The sequence below is a fragment of the Elephas maximus genome, chromosome 4 (genome assembly GCF_024166365.1).
Source record: "Elephas maximus indicus isolate mEleMax1 chromosome 4, mEleMax1 primary haplotype, whole genome shotgun sequence".
NCBI lineage: Eukaryota > Metazoa > Chordata > Mammalia > Proboscidea > Elephantidae > Elephas > Elephas maximus.
Genome location: NC_064822.1, coordinates 112292505 through 112316293, shown reverse-complemented (window position 1 = coordinate 112316293; position 23789 = coordinate 112292505). Strand labels below are relative to the sequence as shown.

Below are 23789 nucleotides of genomic sequence, written 5' to 3'. Positions count from 1 at the left end.
CGATAGAGTTTCCAAGGAGCACCTGGCAGATTCGTACTGCCAACCTCTTGGTTAGCAGCCATAGCACTTAACCACTACGTCACCAGGGTTTCCAGCTATAACATAAATAAATAAATAACATAGGCACCCAGAATTAAGGTAGTAGTGTGAGGGGTGGAAGAAAAGGAGTAAATTAACAGGATAGTAAGCATACAGAAACGACAAGACCTGGTGATAAATTGAAAATAGGAGGAAAAAAGAAGAAATAAAGTCACTAAAAGAGACTCAGATTGATTGTGGAAGAGGGAAAATAGTGAGTACCACTTTTAAAATCTTGACATTTCCACATCTTCATGATATTCAGGAGGAAATAAAATACCAAGAATAAGAATGTTCAGTACAATAGAGAGGAATGAATGTTCACCATCACTGTACAATACCATCAAATGTATGTAAAATAATTCTTTATGGGGAAAACCTAGAAAAGTTTAGACTTTAATGCATTAAAATAAGTCTTAAAGAAAATCTGTCTAGTTAAAAAATATCTGAAGTCTGCCTCAAAGAGGGTACCATGTGATAAGTACTCATTACCTATTGAATAAGTAATGTGTATGCCAATATAGGCATGCTAGAATTTTCTTAATAAAGACCACTGTTAGCTTATTTTGGGGCCTCTCCACTGGGAGCTACAAACAATCTCTTTAAAGTGTTAAAAAGCAAAGATGTCACCTTGAGGACTAAGGCATGCCTGATGCAAGCCATGGTGTTTTCAATTGCTTCATAAGCATGCGAAAGATAAGCAATGAATAAGCAAGCCCGAAGAACTGACACATTTGAGTTATGGTGTGGGCGAAGGATGTTGAATATACCATGGACTGCCAAAAGAATGAACAAATCTGTCTTGGAAGAAGTACGACCAGAATGCTCCTTAGAAGCAAGAATGGCGAGACAACATCTCACATACTTTGGACATGTTGTCAGGAGGGATCAGTCCCTGGAGAAGGACATCATGCTTGGTAAAGTAAAGGACCAGAGAAAAAGAGGAAGACCCTCAACGAGATGGATTGACATAGTGGCTGCAAGAACAGGCTCAAGCGTAACGACGATTGTGAGGATGGCACAGGATCAGGCAGCATTTCATTCTGTTGTACATAGGGTTTCTGTGAGTTGGAACCAATTTGATGGCACCTAACAGAAACAACAACAACTACCAGAAGCGGAGTCCTGATGACACAGTGGCTAAGATCTTGGCTGCTAATCAAAAGATCAGCAGTTCAAATCCACCAGCTGTTCCTTGGAAACCCTATGGGACAGTTCTACCCTCCCCTGTAGGGTTGCTATGAGTTGAAACTGACTCATCAGCAATGGGTTTTCTACTAGAAGCATGCTTCAGGTTAGGTCGGGGGAGGCAGAATAGTTGACCCTAAAACAACTTATAAAATGGGACATGATTTCAACAATGTTTATAATATATGTTAAATTGACAGCAATTAGAGCTAGATTGTAGATTCATTAGTAACAACGGTATAAAACATGTGATTGAAATATGTATGGCCAGGTTGTGGATGCAAAGAGAAGGTAAACAAGCATTGATATGTTTGATGATTGCTTCTCCACTAACCAGTTGCACAGGATTCGCTCTCATGTTCACTTCACTTGAAGTTAGAAGCTGGCTATGACTCTGAAGTTCCTCATATTAAATCTTTACTATTGTTCCAAACAGATCCTGTAAGAAACAATAATCAAGGATGAGAAATCAAACAGCACTAACAACCTTCATCTTGCTGGGACTGACAGATGATCCTTGGCTACAAATTCTGACATTTATCTTTCTATTTCTTTCCTACATGTTAAGTGTAACTGGAAACCTAACCATCATCATCCTCACTCTGGTGGATTCCCACCTTAAAACACCAATGTATCTTTTCCTTCAAAATTTCTCCTTCTTAGAAATTTCATTCACAACTGCTTGTGTTCCCAGATTCTTGTATAGCATGTCTTCTGGGGACAGGTCCATCACCTATGGTGCTTGTGCCAGTCAACTCTTATTTATAGACCTCTTTGCAGTAACAGAATTCTTTCTCCTGGCCACCATGTCCTGTGATCGCTATGTGGCCATCTGCAAACCACTACATTACACAACCATCATGAGCAACAGAGTATGCAAGAACTTCATCCTCTTTTGTTGGGCAGCAGCACTGGTGATCATTCTTCCACCAATTAGTTTGGGTTTGGGCCTGGAGTTCTGTGATTCTAACGTCATTGATCATTTTCTCTGTGATGCATCTCCTATCCTGAAGATCTCTTGCTCAGACACATGGCTGATAGAACAGATGGTTATCGCGTGTGCTGTGTTGACATTCATCATCACCCTGATATGTGTAGTTCTTTCCTACATCTATATCATCAGGGCAATTCTAAGGTTCCCCTCTGCCCAGCGAAAGAAAAAGGCATTCTCCACTTGTTCTTCCCACATGATTGTTGTTTCCATTACTTATGGTAGCTGCATCTTCATTTATGTCAAACCTACGGCCAAGGACGAGGTGGCAATTAATAAAGGCATTTCACTCCTTATTACTTCTATTTCACCAATGTTGAATCCCTTTATTTACACACTGAGAAACAAGCAAGTGAAGCAAGCTTTCAATGACTCAATGAAAAAAAAAATGCACTCTTCTCAAAGATGTGAAGGTAAAAGGAAGGTTGATGAATCCAATTAAAAGAGAGGATGAATGGTCACAAACCTGATGCCTCTAAGACCATTTGTCTCTATATAATTCATACTCCAGTCATATTAATGTTCTTACTTTCTCTTTAAACTTACTTTCTGTAAATTCGGATGAATTCATTCTCTACCCTCTATTAAAACCAAAGTCTTAGAGGATGTTCACTGTCATTATCTGGATGGAAGTGTTGTTTGCCAAATATGTTGTCTACTCTCTGGGAAACAGAGTAGATCACATCTTTCCAATTTCACTGCAGTTGCATGTGACTGGGTAAATGAGGTATGGCTAACCCAGTGAGAGTGGAAGTGATGTGCAACATTGATGGTGCTAGACTATAAATAACCCCATAAGTGATCCACAATGCCTTTTTCCCACCTGCTGACCAGATACCCACACTTACATGACCTTGTAAGCTTCATGTTGATGATGAATAAGCTTTAGAACAGCTTTGATGTCTGAAGGACTATATAGAGACCTCCCCTACCACCCCTAAATTGAAATCTCCATGAACTGTTTATGTGGGTAGGAAATAAATTTCTGCTCTTTTTGACCTATTGCCCATCTAGGGAACTATTTTACTTAGCTATTATTAAAAAACCTAAGATATGCTACTTTTGGAAAGCAGTGAGGAAACTCACACTGAAGACAGGAAACTTGAAGACTTTTAGTAAAACAGTACCTTATTTGGAAGGTCGACTAAATGTCTACTGAGATTACATCTCAGGAAAGTAGTTGAACAAAGCCAATAGTGTGTATTGTCTACTACTTGCTACATTTAGCAAGGTTTTGTAGAATAGGAATGAGTTTGAGCTAAAATTTGCTGGTTTGAGTGCAGAAATTAAAGAGAGTAAAAAGGATACAAAAATCTGGGGTATAGCAAATTTTTAAAATCCAACTGCTTCCAAAGCCTAAACAGTAAGAATAAAAATAATAAATAAGACTAAAAAAACTTTAAGAAATGAAGGCCAATTATGAGTTCTCAGTTAAAAAGATTCAGTTCTATAACACAGGTTATATTAAGGGAATTTTCTTTCTAAGCAAGGCTTTTGTTTCAGATAGGCATAAACTAGTCACCATTAAGTTATAAAAAAGAAGCCCTGGTGGCACCGTGGTTAAAGCACTGGATTGCTAACCAAAAGGTTAGCAGTTTGAACCCACCAGCCATTTCAGAGGAGAAAGATGTGGCAGTCTGCTTCCATGAAGGTTTACAGCCTTGGAAACCCTATAGGGGCAGTGCTGCTCTATCCCATAGGGTCACTATGAGTTGAAATCAATTCAATGGCAATGGGTTTGGTTTTGGTTTGGGTTGCACCACGACTAAGCATTTGGCTACAAACTTAAAGGTTGACAGCTTGAACCTACACAGTGGCTCCGTGAGAGAAAGACATGGCTATCTCCTTCTGTAAAGATTACAGGAAAGGAAGCCCTATAAGGTAGTTCTGCTCTCTCTTACAGTATTGCTGTGAGTTGAAAGTGGCTGATGGCACATAACAGCAAGTAACAAAAATGAAAGAAGAAACAGAGCAGACCTGAGAGCTACATCTAGGAAAGAACTGTGTGTGGAATTGCTGGCACACATAAAACTGATTGGAAACAAGTAAGTCAGGAGTTTTCTAGCTTGATGAGGGAATTTGAGGGAACTTCCATGCTGTTTTCTCTTTTGCCATTTGAATGCCAATTCCCAGGTAACCTCTGAAGTCACAGGTTATATGTGGCAGCCATTCACGAGAAGAAAGAATCTAACATTATATATTCTTGAGTCTCTTTGATACATTAGTTAGCCCACAATATTAATATATATTAAAATAAGATAAAAACAGATTTCCTAAAAATGTAATCCTGTAATGAAGAAAACCACATAAAATTGCATTTAGAAGTATAATAAGAATTATATCTGCAAATTTACTGAAAATAAAGAAAGAATTCTCCTGGTAGCCTCCTGCAATCCCTGTGCAAAAAGCAGTAATTTCCTTTTGAAAGTAAACAAGAATTTAAGATTTAAAAATAAACTAACAGGATAAAAAAAATGTAATAATAAAAAATCATAAATATAGCTCTTCCAGTTCTGGGACTATGATAGAATAAGATAAGCTGAAACTATTACTTAAAATTTTTTGGAAGGTCTGGAGTGTGGGGCTGGTGTTCAAGTGGCTCGAGAGAATGGGGCTATCACTGAAAATAGAGGGGTTTAGGCTGCTGTGCCAGTGGGCCAGAAGAATGAGAAGGGAGCTGCCTGGAAATGAAGGGGTGGGATCACCATTCAGGTAGGTCAGGAGAATGAGGCCAGCCAAAGCCAAGGATGTGGAGTTGCAGTTCTGTAAAGACAGAGCTAATGCCTAGGGCCAGGGGACCACCACCCAGAATCTGGACAGCATGGGCAAGGCCCAGATTCCGGAGGGTGGAGCCGTTGCCCACATGTACCTGGAAAACAGAGGATTATTTTCAACCCTTAACAGCTAGTGAAATTAGCTTTTTTGAGCTTTGGACTTGCTTTGGTACCCATGACCCCTTCTTTCCATCCACTTTCTCCTATTTCAGATGGGAATGCCTACATTGTGTCTATTCATCCATTATACTTTGGGAGCAGATAACTTGTATTCTAGTTTTCAAAGGTCCATAGATGGAAAGGAATTTTGCGCCAGGATGGAACAGACCCATATTCTCATTCTTCTTGATTTAGACTATCCAGGAGATGAGATTTTGGACTTAGGGTTGATGGTGGCATGGGTTAAAACTTTTGGGATGATGTGATAGGGTGAATACGCTTTTTGCACATGGGAAGAACATGAGTTTTGGGGAGTCAAATGGTTAAATGTTATAGATTGAATTGTGGGCCAGAATATGTGTTGGAATCCTAACATCTATACCTGTGGACGTAATCCTATTTAGAAATATGTTTTTCTTTCTTAAGCCAATTAGATCACACTCAAGTAGGGTAAATTCTAAATCTAATCATTTTCAAGTTTAAAAAGCAAAGATGAGACACAAAAATATGTACACACAGTGTGGGGGGAGCCAGACATGGGAGAAGACACCATATGAGGTCGTCTGTAAGTCAAGGAACCAAGAAATACCTGGGGTACGTACAAGGAAGGAATCAATACAGCCAATACTCTGATTTGGACTTTTAGCCTCTAGAACTGTAAGAAAATAAATTCATGTTCTTTCAAACTACCTAATTGTAGCGTGTCTGTTAGAGCTGTCACAACAGAAGTACTGTAAGTGGAGGACTTTAAAGAATAGACATTTATTTTCTCACAGTTTTGGAGTCTAGAAAGTCCAAATCAGGCCATCATCTGTAGGCGAGAGTCCTTCTTTCTTGGAAGCCCCACAAGTTCCTTGATACTCCTTGGTATCCTAAAAAGGAGAAGTTTTGAGGAAAAAGTTCATGGCAGTTTTAAGATGGGAATACATTAAAGTGAGGGTAGTGACGGTCAGGTCCCCAGTTGCACTTGATGTGTAGATAACAAACAGAAATATAAAACTCAAACCTTCATTTATCCCTGGAGTATGAATGTAGTTTAATGACATATGGTTTCTCATCACCGATTTATACTTCCACTCGATCTCCTCACAAACTAACATGATATTGAACTGAGAAGAGTGTGTGAAATCACGTGGCCTTGGACATTGGCTAGAAAAATCTAATCGCTGTAGTTAAGGGTCATTTTCTTAATGATAATATATCTCGTCAAGACCCTGGTAGCCTCAGTTTTATTGATGTGCTTCCAGGTTTATGATCTACTCCCTGCTGGGCCTGGCTACCATCAGGAATATCTCATACCACTCTGTAGTTGCAGGATAGCAAGAAACAAGAGCACTTCCCACTATCTCCTGTGTCACTGATACTAGGTGGATGTGTAGGTTCAGTTACTCAGCGGACCTTGCTGACACAAATAATGGCAGAAAGTGGGATGCTCACCAGCCCTAACCTGCAATGCCTTCTTCAGTTTCTTTGTTGCTGATGGTGCTTAAGGCTCAGCCTCTTGCTGGGTCTAACTGACGTGGTGGTGTGGGGAAGGGAGGTGAAGCCTAGCTGTGACTAGCCCCACCCTGCACTACCTTGTCAAGTCTCAGTGCTGCTGGGTAGATCAAGGCTCAGACACCACTGAAACTACCCTGGTTGGGGGAATTGGAGCACTGCATGGTTCTGCAAGGTAGGATATGGGAGATGAGCTCCCTGCTTGGCCTTGCCAACATCACTCAGGTGGGAGGACTGGAGCTCAAAACCTGCTTCCATGGGGCTTGGGTAGAGTGGGGTGGAAGATCACCTTCCACCTGGTCCCACTGAACCACTGAAACCACATGGGGTGTGGTGGTTTGGGGTCTCTGGTTGAGCTTTCCTGCAGTAGGGTGGGTATTGACAAAAAGGGTTTCTGTTGTTAGGCCACCCTTTTCTCAGTCATTTGGCTAGGGGAACAGGTTTTTCTTGGAGCTTATTTTCTTTGTGCCTGTTGGTGGCTCTGGATGTGAAACTTATGCAATGTCCTGTCCGGGACTTATGGGAAAAATTAGGAAACCCAGGGAACTCACGGCCATGTAACTTCTCAAGCCCTGAGGATCTTGGAAACCCTGGTGGTGTAGTGGTTAAGTGCTTTGGATGCCAACCAAGAGGTCGTCGTTTTGAATCTGCCAGGTGCTCCTTGGAAACTTTGTGGGGCAGTTCTACTCCGTCCTATAGGGTCGCTATGAGTTGGAATCAACTCGAAGGCAGTGGGTTTTGGTTTTGGAGGATCTTAGGCAGCCCACCTTCTTTCCATTTTTCACAAACTTCCTATGCTTGTTTTTTGTGTTATATCCACATTTTTTTAGTTGTATGGAGGGGGGGAACTGGAAGAAATGGGGCTACTCCCTCTTGGCAAAACTGGAAATTTGCTTTTTCAGCTAAAATGTTTTATGATTGCGTAATTACAAAATAAATTTGGCAATTTACATTTCAACAGACACGGTGTGAAAGCAGCCATTTTCCAAGGATTGCAATAAGCAAGATGCATAAGAGCTATTTCAACATAATTTATTTATCTAGGTATCACTTAATTTGGATTTGAATATTATAGTGAGTTTGAGCAAATTTTAATACATTTTTTGCTCAATTGGATTTGCTATCATGAAAATTATCTATTTCTGTTCTTATTTTCCTTTTGAATTATTTGTATAGCCTCTTGCAACATGAGCTCCTTTTATCATTTAGATACTAACCTGGCATGTATTTTTCAGCATCTATTTATTTATTCCTGTAATATCTCCTCTAAAAATTGATGATATGATAAATCATATGGATAATTTTTTCTGATACATAGATTTTTCCTTTATTTCTAGACTAAACTCTGGCCATAATCTATTTTTCTTTTAATATGTGGCTAGAATCAACTTAAAAACATACACATGTTTTATATAGAAAATTTGTTATATACCTAAATACAATTGTGATGTTTTCTTTTTTTCTGGTTTGGAATGGTTTACTTTAAAAAATTTAGAGTGCAGTAAATTAGATTTTTTTTTTAAGTTAGTGAGAATTTTTTGAAGCATTTCAGTCCTGAGTCTATTGTATAAATAGGCAGAGATTTATTCAATTTCCAAATACATTTTATGAGTATTTTTGCATGTAAATTGTAATTTCTTAATTCATAGTTTCTCAAGAAATTTTGAATTACTTCAGATTTTTCTATGATGTTGCTATGGATTGAATGCAGTATAAAAATTCATTTTTAACTTTTATATTGATTTCTCTCTTTTTTTCCTTGTTTGAGTATATGAGATTTAATTTCCTGTATTTTACATAGAATCAACTTCTGTATTATTTCATCTTTATGTTGTTATAGCTTTTACTTTTTGTCCTAATCCATTTTTCACTTTATTTTATTTTGTGGTATTTCTAATTTCTTAAAATGAGTGTTGGTTTCTCTGTATTTAATCTACTTGTAAGTTTTTAATAATGATCATATTTAAGAACACAAATTTCTCTTGATAGGTGTTATTTTAATTTCAGATTTTTAACCAACATTTTAACTGGCTTTGTGTGATTAATTTCCAAGGAGTTTTTAATTTTTACTTTTAAATTCTTATATCCAATTTGTAGCTTCTAAAACTCTACTTTTGTGAGGATACAGTCAGAGTTATAAGTTATTTTAGGACATCTGTTTATTTTCTTTTCTTTTCTTTTTAAACTGATAGATTTACTTATCATCTCATTGTGTGTGTGAGCAATTTTAAATTCTCCTTTTCATCCATGATGCATTAATTTTGTAATCTTCATTTCATACTCTATAAATTCTAATTTTTTTCATCATGTAACTATTGCAGTCTCATATTCCATGTCAGTGTGGATATGAAATCTAAGTCTGACTGGATACATTTTGAAACATCTTTTTTCACTCTCTTCCAACCCATGGAAGCAGCAGTAGGGAGATCAAAAGACACATTCCATTGGGCAAATCTGCTGCTAAAGACCTCTTTAAAGGTTGAAAAGTGAAGATGTCACATTGAAGACTAAAGTGTGCTTGACCCAGGCCATGGTATTTTCAATCGCGTCATATGCATGCGAAAGCTGGTCAATGAATAAAGAAGACTGAAGAAGAATTGATGCCTTTGAATTGAGGTGTTGGTGAAGAATGTTGAATATATTGTGGACTGCCAAAAGCATGAGCAAATCTGTCTTGGAAGAAGTACAACCAGAACACTCCTTAGAAGCAAGGATGGCCAGACTGCATATTAAATACTTTGGGCATGTTGTCAGGAAGGATCGGTCCCTGGAGAAGGACATCATGCTTGGTAAAACAGAGGGTGAGCGAAAAAGAGAAAGACCCTTAAAGAGGTGGACTGACACAGTGGCTACAACAATGGGCTCAAGCATAACAATGATTGTGAGCATGGCGCAGGACCAGGCAGTGTTTCCTTCTGTGGTACACAGGATCACTAGGAGTTGGAACTGACTCAATAGCATCTAACAACAACAACAAACCTATGCCATACTTAGTGTCAGTTTAAAGCCTTAAACTGCTCTGTTTCCAATGTTTCCGTCATCTCTGGCACCCAGGGATTTCCTTTATTTACTGTAAGAGAAGCTAAAGAACAAAAATAATATTTATTAAATTTTATTGACCGTATTTCTGGTGTTTTATTGGTAGTATTTTCATATATTTTAGGCTACCATACTTTCCTAGTTCTGGAAGAGTAATACAGTCTTACACATTAATTAAAAGTTTTAGCCTTAAACCTTTTTATAATCATATCAATGTGGAAGTCATTGTTAAATAGATTTGGAGTAGGAAGTCAAGTTGTAAATCCTCCGTAGCTAAACCTAAAGAAGATTTAAATATTTTAGTAAAACTAAAGGAGAAATTATTTAGATACAGATATGATTCAAATTTTAAAGAATTGAAGAAATATTTACCCCTTCATTTTGATTAATAAATGTGTTTTTTATCTTACTTTTTAAGAACAATGCAATTCATTTCATTGAGTCATTGAAGGCTCTGTTCACTGGGTATAAACAAACGGGTGCATCATATGAGAGATAGAAGACATGAGCAGAGATAGCTTTATTAAAAAATACTCTTGCTTTGCTGAAGGTTTGATATAGATGAAGATGCAGCTGCCATAGGTGAAGGGAATCATGATCATGATGCCTGGCTACAACCAATGACTGCCCTAACAGGGAACACAACAGAGAACCCCTGAGAGAGCAGGACAGCAGTGGGATGTAGACCTCAAATTCTCATAAAAAGACCAGACTTAATGGTCTGATTGAGACTAGAAGGACCCTGAAGGTCATGGTTCCCAGACCTTCTGTTAGTCAAAGACAGGAACCGTTCCCAAATCCATCTCTTCAGACAGAGATTGGGGTAGACTACCTGACAAAAAATGATACTGGTGAGGAGTGAGCTTCTTGGCTCAAGTAGATACATGAGACTACGTGGGCAGCTCCTGTCTGGAGGGAATCTGAGAAGGCAGAAGGTGACAGAAGCTGGCTGAATGGACACAGAAATACAGGGTGGAGATAAGGAGTGTCCTGTCTCATTAAGGGGAGAGCAACTAGGAGTGTATAGCAATGTGTACATAAATTTTTGTATGAGAGACTGACTTGATTTGTAAACTTTCACTTAAAGCACAATAAAAATTAAAAATGTATGCATATAAAATGATAAAGTTCATGGAAGGAAAAATAGGGACAACCCTAGGAGCCCTGACACATGGTTTAAGCAGAATACAACTCTATTAACAATGTGCAAATGCCAGAAGAGAAAATAGATTAATGGGAGCTCTAAAAATCAAACTCTTATACTCATCCAAAGACTTCATCAAAAGAGTCAAAAAACAACCTACAGACTGGAAAAGAATTTTGGCTATGACATGTCCAATCAGTGTCTAATCTCTAAAATCTACAAGATATTGCAAAACTTCAACAAGAAAAAGGCAAATAACCCAATTAAAAAATTGGCAAAGGATATGAACAGACAGCTCACCAAAGAAGATATTCAGGTAGCTAACAGAAACATGAGGAAATGCTCACGATCATTAGCCATTAGAGAAATGCAAATCAAAAAGGGCAATGAGATACCATCTCACCCCAACAAGGCTAGCATTAATTCAAAAAACACAAAATAATAAATGTTAGAGTGATTGTGGAGAGACTGGGACACTTATACACTGCTGGTGGGAATGTAAAATGGTACAACTACTTTGGAAATCAATTTAGAACTTCCTTAAAAAGCTAGAAATAGAAGTACCATGTGATCCAGCAGTCACACTCCTTGGAATATATCCTAGAAAAATAAGAGCGGTCACATGAATAGATATAGGCACACTCATGTTCATTGCAGCACTGTTCACAATAGCAAAAAGATGGAAACAACCTAGATGCCCATCAGTGGATGAATGGATAAAGAAATTATGGCATATTCACACAATGGAATACTACACAATTATATAGTATGATGATGAATCCAGGAAACATCTCATAACACAGATGAGTCTGGAAGGCATTATCCTGAGTGAAATTCATCAGTCACAAAAGGACAAATATTGTATGAGACCACTATTGTAAGAACTCAAGAAAAAGTTTAAACACAGAAGAAAACATTCTTTGATGGTTACGAGGATGGGGAGGGTGGGAGAGGGGTATTCACTACCTAGACAATAGACAAGAATTATCTTAGGTGAAGGGGTGGACAACACACAATATAGAGAAAGTCAGCACAACTGGACTGAACCAAAATCTAAGAAGTTTCCTGAATACAACCAAACACTTCAAGGGACAGAGTAGCAGGGACAAGGTGTCTAGGGATTACGGTTTCAGGGGGCATCTAGGTCATTGGCATAACAGAGTGTATTAAGATAATACTCTGCATCCCACTTTGGTGAGTGGCATCTGGGGTCTTAAAAGGTAGGGAGCTGCCATCTAAGATGCATCAGTTAGTCACAACCCACCTGGAGCAAAGGAGAATGAAGAACACCAAAGACACAAGGAAGATATTACCCAAGAGACATAAGGGCCACATAAACTAGAGACTCCATCAACCTGAAACTAGAAGAACTATGTGGTGTCCACCTACCACCAATGACCATCCTGACTAAGCAGGAAAAAAGCGGAGTGCAGAACTCAAATTCTAGTAAAAAATCCAGACTTTATGGTTTGACTGAGATTGGAGGAGCCCCAGCATATATCACCCCTGGAAGCTGTGTTAAACCAGAACTAAATCCATTCCAGAATCCAACTCTTCAAAGATTAGACCGGAGTATAAGACATAAAACTATACTTGTGAAGAGTATGCTTCTTAGTTCAAGTAAATACATGAGACTAAGTGGGCACCTCCAACGTGGCAAGGTGAGAAGGCAGAAAGTGTCAAGAACTGGTTGAATGGACACGGGAAATCTGAGGTGGAAAGGAGGAGTGTACTGACATATAGGAATTTCAACTAGGGTCACATAACAATGTGTGTATAAATTTTTGCATGAGAAACTAACTTGAGCTGTAAACTTTCACTTAAAGCACAGTAAAAAAAATAATAATAATAAATAAATAAATAAAACAATTTATAATGTAATATCCTAGAAGAGGTTTTGGAACACGAAAATGACATCCAGTAAAAACTAAGGAAATGTTGATAAAGACTTAGTTAATAGTGTATCCACATTGGCTCCTTCATTGTAATGCGTGTGCCGTACTATTATAAAACCAAACCAAACTCCTTGCTGTCAAGTTGATTCCAACTCACAGCAACCCTATAGAACACAGTAGAACTGCCCCGTAGGGTTTCCTATCTGACAATGTCTGCCTTATAACTGATGCTTTGGAACCTTCATATTTAAATTAATGTTATTATGATTGGCTTACAATCTGCTGTCTTGGTACCTGTTTATGACTATTTCCATTTGTTCTTTGGTAGTTTTTGTTCTTATTCTACCTTGTCTTGTTCTAACGAGCATTTCTTTAAACCCACTTTATCTCCTCTATGGACTTTTGGTTTAAATATGTGTTTAACATTTTTAGTGGTTGGCTGACAGCCTGCAATATGTTTTTTTAACTAATTTGAGTCAAACTTCAAATAATATTATACCAATTTATGCTTAATGTGAGGTCCTTAAAACAGTATGTTTTCAATTTCTCTCTCCCTCATCCTTGTGAACTCTATGGGGCAGTTCTACTCTGTCTTATAGGGTCGCTATGGGGTGGTTTCATCCTTGTGGCTTCCTGATAATACATTTTACATTTAATTGTGCTATGAACACAAATTTTTTACTATTTCTCCTTAAACAGCTATCTTTTACAATTAAAAACAAAAACTATTTTTTTTTCTCTTTTTAGTCCATTTCTTCATTTCTTTGTATAGATAAAATTTTCTGACAAATGTTGTATTACTTCTGCCTGCAGAGCTTTCCTAACATTTTCTGTAGACTAGGCCTTCTGTCAGTGAGTTACTCAGTTTTTATTTGCACAAAAATATTCTTTCTCCTTCTGTTTTAAAGGGTATTTTTCGCTGGGTGAAAACTTTGACTTGACAGTATTTTCTATCAGAAATTTAAAGATGTTATTACACTGCCTTTTTTGCTGTCAGAGTTTCACATGATAGCTGGTGTTGTTCTTGTTCCTCTGAAACAACCGCTACCTCTGGCACCCTTCTGGATTTTCACTTTGTCTTAGGTGCTTAGTGGTTTGAATATAATATTCTTAGGTGTGCTTTTCTTGGTAGTACTTCTGCTGGGTATTTTTCTGAACTTTTTAGATCTGCAAGTTCCTACCTGTCACAAATTTTGGAAAATTATCAGTCATTAATTTTTCAAATATTTCTTCAACCTAGTTGTGTCTTTCTACTCCTGTGAGATTCAAATTACACATATATTTGATCAATTTATATAGTCCCACAGATCATGCATGCCCTCTTATTCATTCCTGTGTGCATGTGTCTGTGTGTATGCATGTGTGTTTGTGGGTGGGTGGGTAGCATTGCTAATTCCTATTGTCTTAGCTTCAAGCTCGCCAATTATTCCTTGGCTCTTCTTACTCTACTGATGAACTCTGTGAAAGGCATTCTTCACCGTTGTTAAGATGATTTTAGTTCTAGCATTTTCATTGTGGTCTTTGTTGTAGTTTCTATCTCTCTTATGAAATTACGTATAGGATCGTTCATGTTGTCTACCTTACCAGTTAGAGCCTTTAACGTATTAATCCCAATTATTTTAACTTCCCTGTTTTATGGTTTCAATATCTGTAATTTTGGACTCCAGTTCTTATTATTGTTTTGTCTTTTTGAACTGTCATATCTTGCCTTTTTGGTATGTTTCATATTATTTTGTTGAAAGAGGCACACACTCCATTGAACAGTTAATGCTGAGATTTTTTTTTAAATACTTGGAGATCAATACAACTTTTTTTTTTTTTTAATCCTAGACTTTTAGAATGAAGAATTGTATTAACCTAGTCAGGAATTTGGAGCCCTGGTAGTGCAGTGGTTAAGCACTCTGCTGTTAACCATTATGTCATTGGTTAAAACCCACCAGCTGCTCTGCAGGGGGAAAGTGTGGCAAACTGCTTTTGTAAAGATTACATCCTTGGAAATCCTATGGGGCAGTTCTACTCTGTCCTACAGTGTTTCTATGCATTAAGAATTGACTCAACAGCAATGGATTTAGTCAGGAATTGGGCTGTGTTGAAGTTTATTATTGATATAGTTACCCTCAGTCACAACAGATTGCGGATTGCTCCAGTGATACTTGTGCTCATTGTGTGGATTAATTTGCCAAAAGATTTTTCTAAATGTTTGTCCCAACCCTGCACGGGTCTTGAGACTTGACTGTGGCTCTTCTCTTTGTACTGTTCTGTAAGGAGTATAGTCATCCTCTTTCCCCAGGCACTCCCATCGTTGCCTAACGAGGTCACGAACAAACACACCATGGTGGCAGGAATGGAGGTTATACATGGGCTCAGCAACATGGACTTCAACTCACAAAAGCCAAGTTGGCTACGGCCATTGCTGAGTGCCAATCTGCCAGCAGAACTGACTAACACTGAGTCCCTGATATGGCACCATTCCACAAGGCCATCAGCCAGCAACCTGGTGGTAGGTTGATTACATTGGACCACTTCCAAAATGGAAAGGGCAGTGTATTGTTCTTACTTGAATGGACACTTACTCTGGATTATGGTTTGTCTTCCCCACACAAAATGCTTCTGCCAAAACTACCATCCAGAGATTTACAGAATGACTTATCCACCATCATGGTATCCCACACAGCATCACCTTGGATCAAGAGACTCACTATCCAGCAAATGAAGTGCAGCAATGGGTCCATGCTCATGGAACTCACTGGTCTTATCTTGCTCCCCATCAAATTGAAACAGCTGGCTTAATAGAATGACAGGATGGCCTTCTAAAGACAAAGTTACAATGCCAGCTAGGTGCCAATGCCTTGCAGGGTTGAGGCAGTGTTATCCAGGAGGCCATATATGCTCTAAACCAGCATCCAGTATATGGTGCTGTTTCCCCCGTAGCGAAGATTTGTGGATTCAGGAATCAAGGGGTAGAAATGGGAGTGGCACCACTCACTATTACCCCTAGTGATCCACTCACCAAAATTTTACTTCCTATCCCTGTGACCCTATGCTCTGAAGGTCTATAGTTCTTAGTTCCAAAGAGGAAATGTCCCCACCAAGAGACTCAACAATGATTCCATTGAACTGGAAGTTAAGAATGTCACTCGACCACTTTGAGCTCCTCATGACTATGTATCAACAGGCAAAGAAAAGAGTTATCATATTGGCTACTGTGATTAATCATGTTTAACGAGAGGAAATCAGACTGATATTACATAATGGAGCTAAAGAAGAGTATGTCTGGAATATAGGAAATGCCTTAGGACATCTCTTAGTACTAAGAAGCCCTGTGATTAAAGTTAATGGAAAACTATAGAAACCCAATTCCAACATGACTACTAAAGGCCAAGATCCTTGAGGAATGAAGGTTTGGTTAACTCCACTGGACAAAGAACCATGACCAGCTGAGGTGCTTACTGAGAGTAAAGAGAATACAGAATGAGTGGTGGAAGAAGGTAGTTCTTAATACCAGCTATGACCACACAACAAGTTGCGGAAATAAGGACCACGTAATGAGTATTTCTTCCCTGTATGTGTGCATTAACTATTTTTGTTTTCTTCACTTATAAAATATAAGACTTAAACATGGCTAACTCATTTTCAGTTGTAGGCTTATTAGTTGTATCATGTTAGGCACAAGAATTGCTTTAAAATTTGTCTTCATTTAGAGATTGTTTATGGATTATGGAGACGTGTATGGGTTTCAAGTTGACAAGGCGTGGACTGTGACAGTTAAAGCCGTGTGTCAACTTGACCGAGCCATGATTCTCAGTGGTTTGGCAGTTACAGTGTAGTTTGGCAGCTATGTAATTATGTAATCACCTCCATAATGAGATCTGCTATAAGCAGCCAATGGATTGAAAGGGAGTTTCCTTATTAGATTAAGTTAAAGAAATCTATGTTAGAAGACAGACCAGCTAAGAATGTAAAACTGCACCTTGTGATTGTCTCATGACTCTTTTACCACACTCAGACCCATGCTTGTCAACATTCCCCTGTGACTGTGGTCACGTACTTCCTTCCCTGTTTTATCCTGTAAAAGATTCACCTATTTTTCAGTGAATTTGAACACATTGTGATCTCGCATTACACTGTGTTTCCCAATCTGGCTGTTCTATTCCCAAAATAAATCTCTGCTTTCACTTTAACAGAGTGCAAATTTTGTTCAGTGCTGTTACATTTTCCAGAGAGAATCTTCTCTTGCAATTATGTTAGCTGTATTCCTCTGCTGTGTTTACTAAGCACATGTTTGCATGGTATGTGTGTGGGCTGGGAGCTGAGGAGGGAAGCATTCTCTGCTGTTCTAATTAAGCCTCTGTCTTAGGATGGATACTCTAGAGAAGCAAAACCAATAAAGAGTATAAATATATATATAGAGAGAGATTTTTATCAGGTAAATGGCTCACGTGGTTGTAGAGGCTGTAACTTCCCAAGTTCGTGGATCAGGTTAGGGGCTTCTCCTGATTCACATAGCTGCAGAGGCTGGTGAACCCAAGATTGGCAGGTCAGGGAGCAGGGCTCTTACAGGTTGTGAAGATTGACAGTTCCCAAGATCCGTACGCAAGACCAAAAGTAAGTTGCTAACTCAAGTCCCAAGAGCCTGAGGTCATACGAACAGGAGCCAACTGCAGGATCTAGAGCCGGCAGGTCACACACCCAAGGAAACTCCCTTTCAAGTGATTGGCTACTCACAGCAGATCTCATCAGGGAAGTGATCACATCATATGACTGCCAAACCACTGAGAATCGTGGCCCAGCCAAGTTGATACACAGCCTTAAACATCATAGCCTCTATCTTAAGCAGATAAGGTGAAGCTAGGTCCCCTGTGAGTGGCCTTCACAAGTGTTCTGCTTTTTCTCCAAACATAATGCTGAGTCTAACTTGTATTTCTACTCTTTCCCCAGCAACACAGTCATGGTTCGCTCCCCAAAGCTCCTTTCTGCTGCCACAACTGCATTGATTACCGTCAGTGCTATAATTCTATGGCGCTTCTCCCTGAATTATACGTCTTCTGTTCCTCAACGGAAATATGGGAAATGGGTTTAGTCAGGTGGCTGCCATTCATCTGCCACAGCAACAGCCCTCAGGCTACATATTTTTTTGCCCTTCTAGAAGATTTAGTTTTTTTTTTTTTTTGTAGAGGATATAGGTGAATAGGCCTGAGAGGAGTTTCAGCAGTGGTTGCTACTTCCCGGCTCCAACCAGCACCATGAGGAATGCTTGCTTGACATTTTCTGTGATTTTCATTGTGAGAAACTGGTGGGTTTCCTGGAAGGTACAGGAGAGTCCAGCACTCCCTGTCCCCCTCCCCCACTCTGTCTTTACACTCTCCTGCTGCCTACCCTCAGTATTTAGCAATTTGATAAAAATTTCTGGCTGAATGTTCAATGTTTTACATGCTTCTATGATGTTAGGGTGGCTTCTGCCACAGAGAAGCAAATACTTGGGTTTTGTTTCTCCTTGCTGGCGTCTGTCTTTGTCTAGACTTAGGGTTAGTTATTTGCCTGGCAACCTTAGTTCTTTTATTAGTTTAGGAAAAGTCATTCATTTTCAGTTTGTCCAGGTTTTATGTCTTTATGAGTGAGACAGGTGCTCTCTCCAGCTCTCTACAGCTATGAGCCAAAATAGAGTCCCTTGATCATTTTTAAATCATTTTTTAACCATCTCAAATAATATCTCCAAAGGCCACTTCATTTAAAATGTTTCAGTTGAAATGTGGCATGTATTCTCCAGTTTTTCTTATTATTTTCTCTGATTTCCCTAGAAGAGAAAATTCCTATATTTATTTAAAGTTATTCAAACGAAATACATATGTTTGTGCTTTTGAGTCAAGGTTATTCCCAGAAAAAGCCCAGATGTAATGAAAAATAATGTTCTGCAGTTAGTCTTCGCTTCATGACAGAAATTTATACAGAAGTAAAGACTAAATTATTTATTAAATGGCATCATATATCTGATCCTATTATTTTGCAGTTATTATATATTTATTCATCAGTTTTTTAATAATCAGATCATCTCTCTCTACTGGTTACGCAGATATCCATATTTGATGAAATTTATTAAACTCCATACTTAGAAGGATGGGCTTTATGCTATGAAATTTATGTCTTATTTAAAATCATTAAAATGGAAAGAGGCATTTCAATCATATCATCAAGTCCTTGCCTAAGAAAATAATAAGGACATGTTATGTTTTATATATGTATATTTTATATATATATATATATATACACACACATACACATATCTCATATCTTATTCAGGGTGTTTTTGTACGTGTCTTTGTTCAGTGCTATATTTATTCATATTGTTTCATAAATATTTACCAAATGAATATATACATCTTTAAATTTTATTTTGACACAGTTAAATGACTTTCTCTGGGCAAATATTGTATTTACAAAGGTTCACCAATGATGAGTGTAGATGTAGAACTGATCTGCTTTTGTTTTCATAAAGATTAAACTAGTATGGATAATTTCAAATAACACTCCTTATGGTTTTGCCTGCAAATTTATTCTCATTTTTTACTGTATGTATATTTACATTTTATCAAGTGTCAAAGATTTGGGTTTTCATGAGTGTCAGAAGATTAGTAAATGTTTTAAATGGGGCCAGGGCCTCTTATAATTAGAGAGTTTAAAATTCAAATGATTTCTTTTTTTTTAATAACTTGTGTGGTAAAACTACAATGAATATTTACTTTTAGGACTTTAGGAATGACTGGGAATGTTATCGTAGTACTTCTTTGCCAAAACTAGTAGATACTTATCTAAGTATTATAGATTTCATCCTTACAGACATGAAGAACTCTTCCAATATCATTTCTGTTAGCTTTTAAATTCACTTTCAGTTAATAAAAACTATTAGCCTTGAGACTTCCTTGTAAAGCAGGCAGTGCATTATCTGCATTTCTATCATGTCCCTGGTTGAACAGAGCTTTTACAATCTAACTCAGAAAGGAGATGTATACACTTGCCATTTACTGTGTCCATGGTAGCAAGAAAATTGTCCAGAAATCACATCATATCACATTCTTTTATGTATTCAGCTTGCTTTATTAGATTCACATTTAAGTAAAGAGGGGGATTGTCTGCAGAACTAGTAATTCAGAAACCTCTAGTTAAACATGACAAATTTTATATTGTAGATTACTTTCTCTCCTCTGAATATTCACAGTAAAGCTATTATAAATGATGGAACACACACTCAAACTGAAGGAAAGAACATAGATGGGGTCATCATTGGACACAGTATTTGAGTGACTTGTAAGTTGGAAAGATGGAGAAATGGTAATTGATGTTGATTGGTAGAAGAAGTTGGAGCTTTTCAGATTTAAAAAGAAACCTATCTAAAATTATTCTTTTAAGCCCAGCTTCAGAATTATAGGATACATATGAATACACACTATATGATGAAAATGCTCACATTCATGAAAAAAAAAAACACAAATTGCAGACAATCTAACACAATTAATTTGAAACTGTCCCTACTAGCTAAAATTAAAGTGGATTTGGAATTTAAAAATTATTGAAAATAAGAAAAAGGAAAAAAGAAGAAAATACGGATAAAAATCCTTAGCACAAGGCCTATGAAGAAATCATCTCAGGAAAATAGGTCCATGTGAAAATGCTAGAAAGCACCCTCAGATCTCAGTTCTTTGGTTCGAGATCAGAAGCAAAGTTTTTTTGTTTTTATGTGAAATTAACAACAATTTTTCTACTCTAATAAGTTTAGAGAGTTGAAGTAGTCAGAATTTTTTTTCTTTTTTTTTTTTGACTCTGTGTCTCCAATATGGCTGCACCCTCAAAAGAAAGTGTAAAGGAAGTGCATGTTGTGTGGTGAGATGGTGGTCACTTATTGGATTGTGACAGATACCACACACACATACACAAGTCTTTTTTGGAAAATATTAGCCACACAGCATGTTGATGATTCTATTTTATTATTGAATCCTTTAGCTTAGAAGTTCAACCAGAAAAGGAGATATGCAATGCCTCCCAATAAAAAGTAGGAATGAAGCTATATACAACATTCTCTGGTACATTCTGTATAACTTCAAAAATTTGGCTATCAAAAAAAAAGAAAATGAAGAAAAAATATAATAAAAAATATTTAATAGAATACCTATGAAAAAATGAGAAGATAAAATATATGGAAAATATCTATCACCAAATACAGTAAAAAAGAAGAAAGAAAAGGGAAAGAATAGAAAAAGAAGGAAAATAGATGAGAACAGGAAGAAAGAAAAGAATAATGAAATTTAAAAAGCTATTACTAGAAAATTCCATATCTGAAGAGAGTTTGAGAGATCACTTGGAAAGTTCAATACTGTATAAAGCATACAGTTTATTAAAAGAGAAATCAACATCACAATATAGAAAAATCTAATTATGACAATGATATAAAATAAAAGAACACAAGATTAAAAGAAAAGCCTTAACAGAAAAGTGGATAATATAAAAAAGTTTTGCAAAGAAACTGTCTAAAATAGAAATATAAGCAAAATTAATAAAAATTCATAAGTCTGATATTGCAGCAAATTTAATCTGTAATTAAAAGAACAAAAAAAACTGTCTCAAAATTCAGAAGACTAGTTTTCAAGATGACAAAAAAAATTAATAAGCGTGGAAAACAAATAACAGAGTCAAAAATGTGGAATACTAATATTACTCCAGTAGAGAAAATAATCTATGGGAAGGGAGAGAAAATAAAAATAACTATCTGAGAAAAAGATTGTTTTAGGCAAAATATAATTGTACATATTTATAGAGACTTTGATAATAAAGACATAGAGTTTTATATATATATACACGTATAGAAATATGTTACACTATAATAAACAATATGTAATAATTATTAAATAAAACAGTTAAAGATACCTTTTATCAGATCGAAGCACATTGGTTAAGAGCTTGGCTACTAACCAAAAGGTGGGCAGTTGGAATTCACCAGCTGCTCCTTGGAAACCCTATGGGGCAGTTCTATTCTGTCTTGTAGGGTCACTATGAGTCAGAATCACTCAAAGGCTACAGTAATTATCAGACTGGGTTGAAAAAGTTAATTAAAAGAACTATCTGTAACCTCAATTAAAATTTAAACAGCAATGCCTTATATGCAAGCAAATGGTTTATTGAGCCTATAGCAATAAGCGTAATAATAGCTAATAACACGATAAAGAATAATAAATAGGGATGATAAAAGAAACAACTTTTTTTTACCATTTCTGTTAAAGTTACTGTAATTATACAGTTCACATTTACATTTTAATAAATATAATTGAGCACCACTCTGTATCAAATAGCTCACCCAACTTCGAAAATAGTGTGTTGAACAAATTAGATAGAGCTCCTACTCTCTCTGTGCTTACAGACCATGTGAAAGAGATAATTAATGATGATATCATTGATACTAGTAACTGTTATGGAAAAAAATTAATGAAAATAAATTACTAACTCTGCAGTAGCTATTAAAGGATTTTAATTTAAAACAATAAAATACCATTGTTTACATAGTGGATTGTTATATATATATATATATATATGAAAAGCCCTCAGTAGATTGAATAATAATGGCTATTTGTGAGTGACAATCACTTAATATATATGTATATATCTATACATACATCTATATGTACATATATATATATATGTTATGATGGTGTGGAGACATATGAACTCATACACCCTCAATAAAAAGTGATCTCTTAGAAGACAGCGAATTTGCAAGAAAGACAGATGTTAGTTGCTGTCAAGCCAGCTCCACTCATGGCTACCTTATACACAACAGAAGGAAATGTTGCCCATTTCATTCAAGATAGACTAGAAGAATATGAATAATCATTCAGAGAATGGAATTTGAACTACAAGGAAAGAAATTTCAGAGGGAAAAAACAGTACATGTCACGACACACTAGTGAGAAAAACGTGGCATATTGCAAGACTTAAAACAATTCTCTATGAGCTAAACTGTGCATTTTGGAAATTCCAACGATAGGTTTTAGTTGCATCATTTAGAATTTTACATAGCCAATCTTCTTTGCCTCCTAGGTTTTTTTTTTTAAATATTTAGGATGGTTGTTCTTTATCTCAAAGTAAGACCAGATTAAACAATCCCACTACATTCACATAAAAGGAGAATATTGCTCAGTTGTTAGTTGCATAGGATTTGGAATTCAAAACCTACATTGCCTCCTAGGTTTTTTTTTTTTTTTTTTTAAATATTTAGGATGGTTGTTCTTTATCTCAAAGTAAGACCAGATTAAACAATCCCACTACATTCACATAAAAGGAGAATATTGCTCAGTTGTTAGTTGCATAGGATTTGGAATTCAAAACCTACATACGAAATTAAGATCTAATATTTATTTGCTCTGTGACTGAAGGATAATCTATTTAGGCTCTTTAAATTAGCTTCCGGTATAAAGTACTCTTTCCTAAATGAAAAAGCTCACTAGATTTACAGTAGCACAGAGATTTGGAGATAATTTTTAGGCATCGTCATTAAGCCTGCAGATCAATACTTCCACTGAGGTTCATGAAAGGAGCCTGAGTGGCACAGGCAGTTTGTGATAGGCTGCTAACCCAAAGGTTGGTGGTTCAAACCTACCAGCAGCTCTGTGGAGCTGGACAAGGCAAACTGCTCCTGTAAAGATTACAGCCTGGAAAATCTTATTGAGAAGTTCTACTCTGTAACACATGAAGTTGCCATTACTAGAGGCCTGACTTCACAGAAGCTAAAAACAATAACAAAATTTAGGTTCATTACTATGCTGAAGGAAACAATGAGTATGTTTGTAAAATTTTAACACTAAGTAGAATTAGAAAGAAATCTTTCCTAGAGATTTATAAAATCGAGTAAATGAGTACTTACAGAATTCACAAATGATCTACATCTTGGAATGTCTATGCTAGAAAAAGATGGAGGTATTTGATTAACTAAACAAATTCGTAATAGAGTGTCAATAGGATAAACAAAATAAGACAATTAA

At 36.9% G+C, this 23789-nt stretch overlaps 1 protein-coding gene across 1 annotated transcript; it reads left to right on the top strand.

Moving 5' to 3' along the window:
* Window positions 1-1727: 1727 nt before the first annotated feature.
* Window positions 1728-2699, top strand: LOC126076374 (olfactory receptor 6C2-like). Its single transcript, XM_049884911.1, has one exon. It carries the CDS (start codon window positions 1728-1730, stop codon window positions 2697-2699), a length of 972 nt encoding a protein of 323 aa, XP_049740868.1.
* Window positions 2700-23789: the final 21090 nt, after the last annotated feature.

Excerpts from the sequence above, each read along its gene's own strand:
- LOC126076374 (XM_049884911.1), top strand. The coding sequence starts at position 1,728 with ATGAGAAATCAAACAGCACTAACAACCTTCATCTTGCTGGGACTGACA.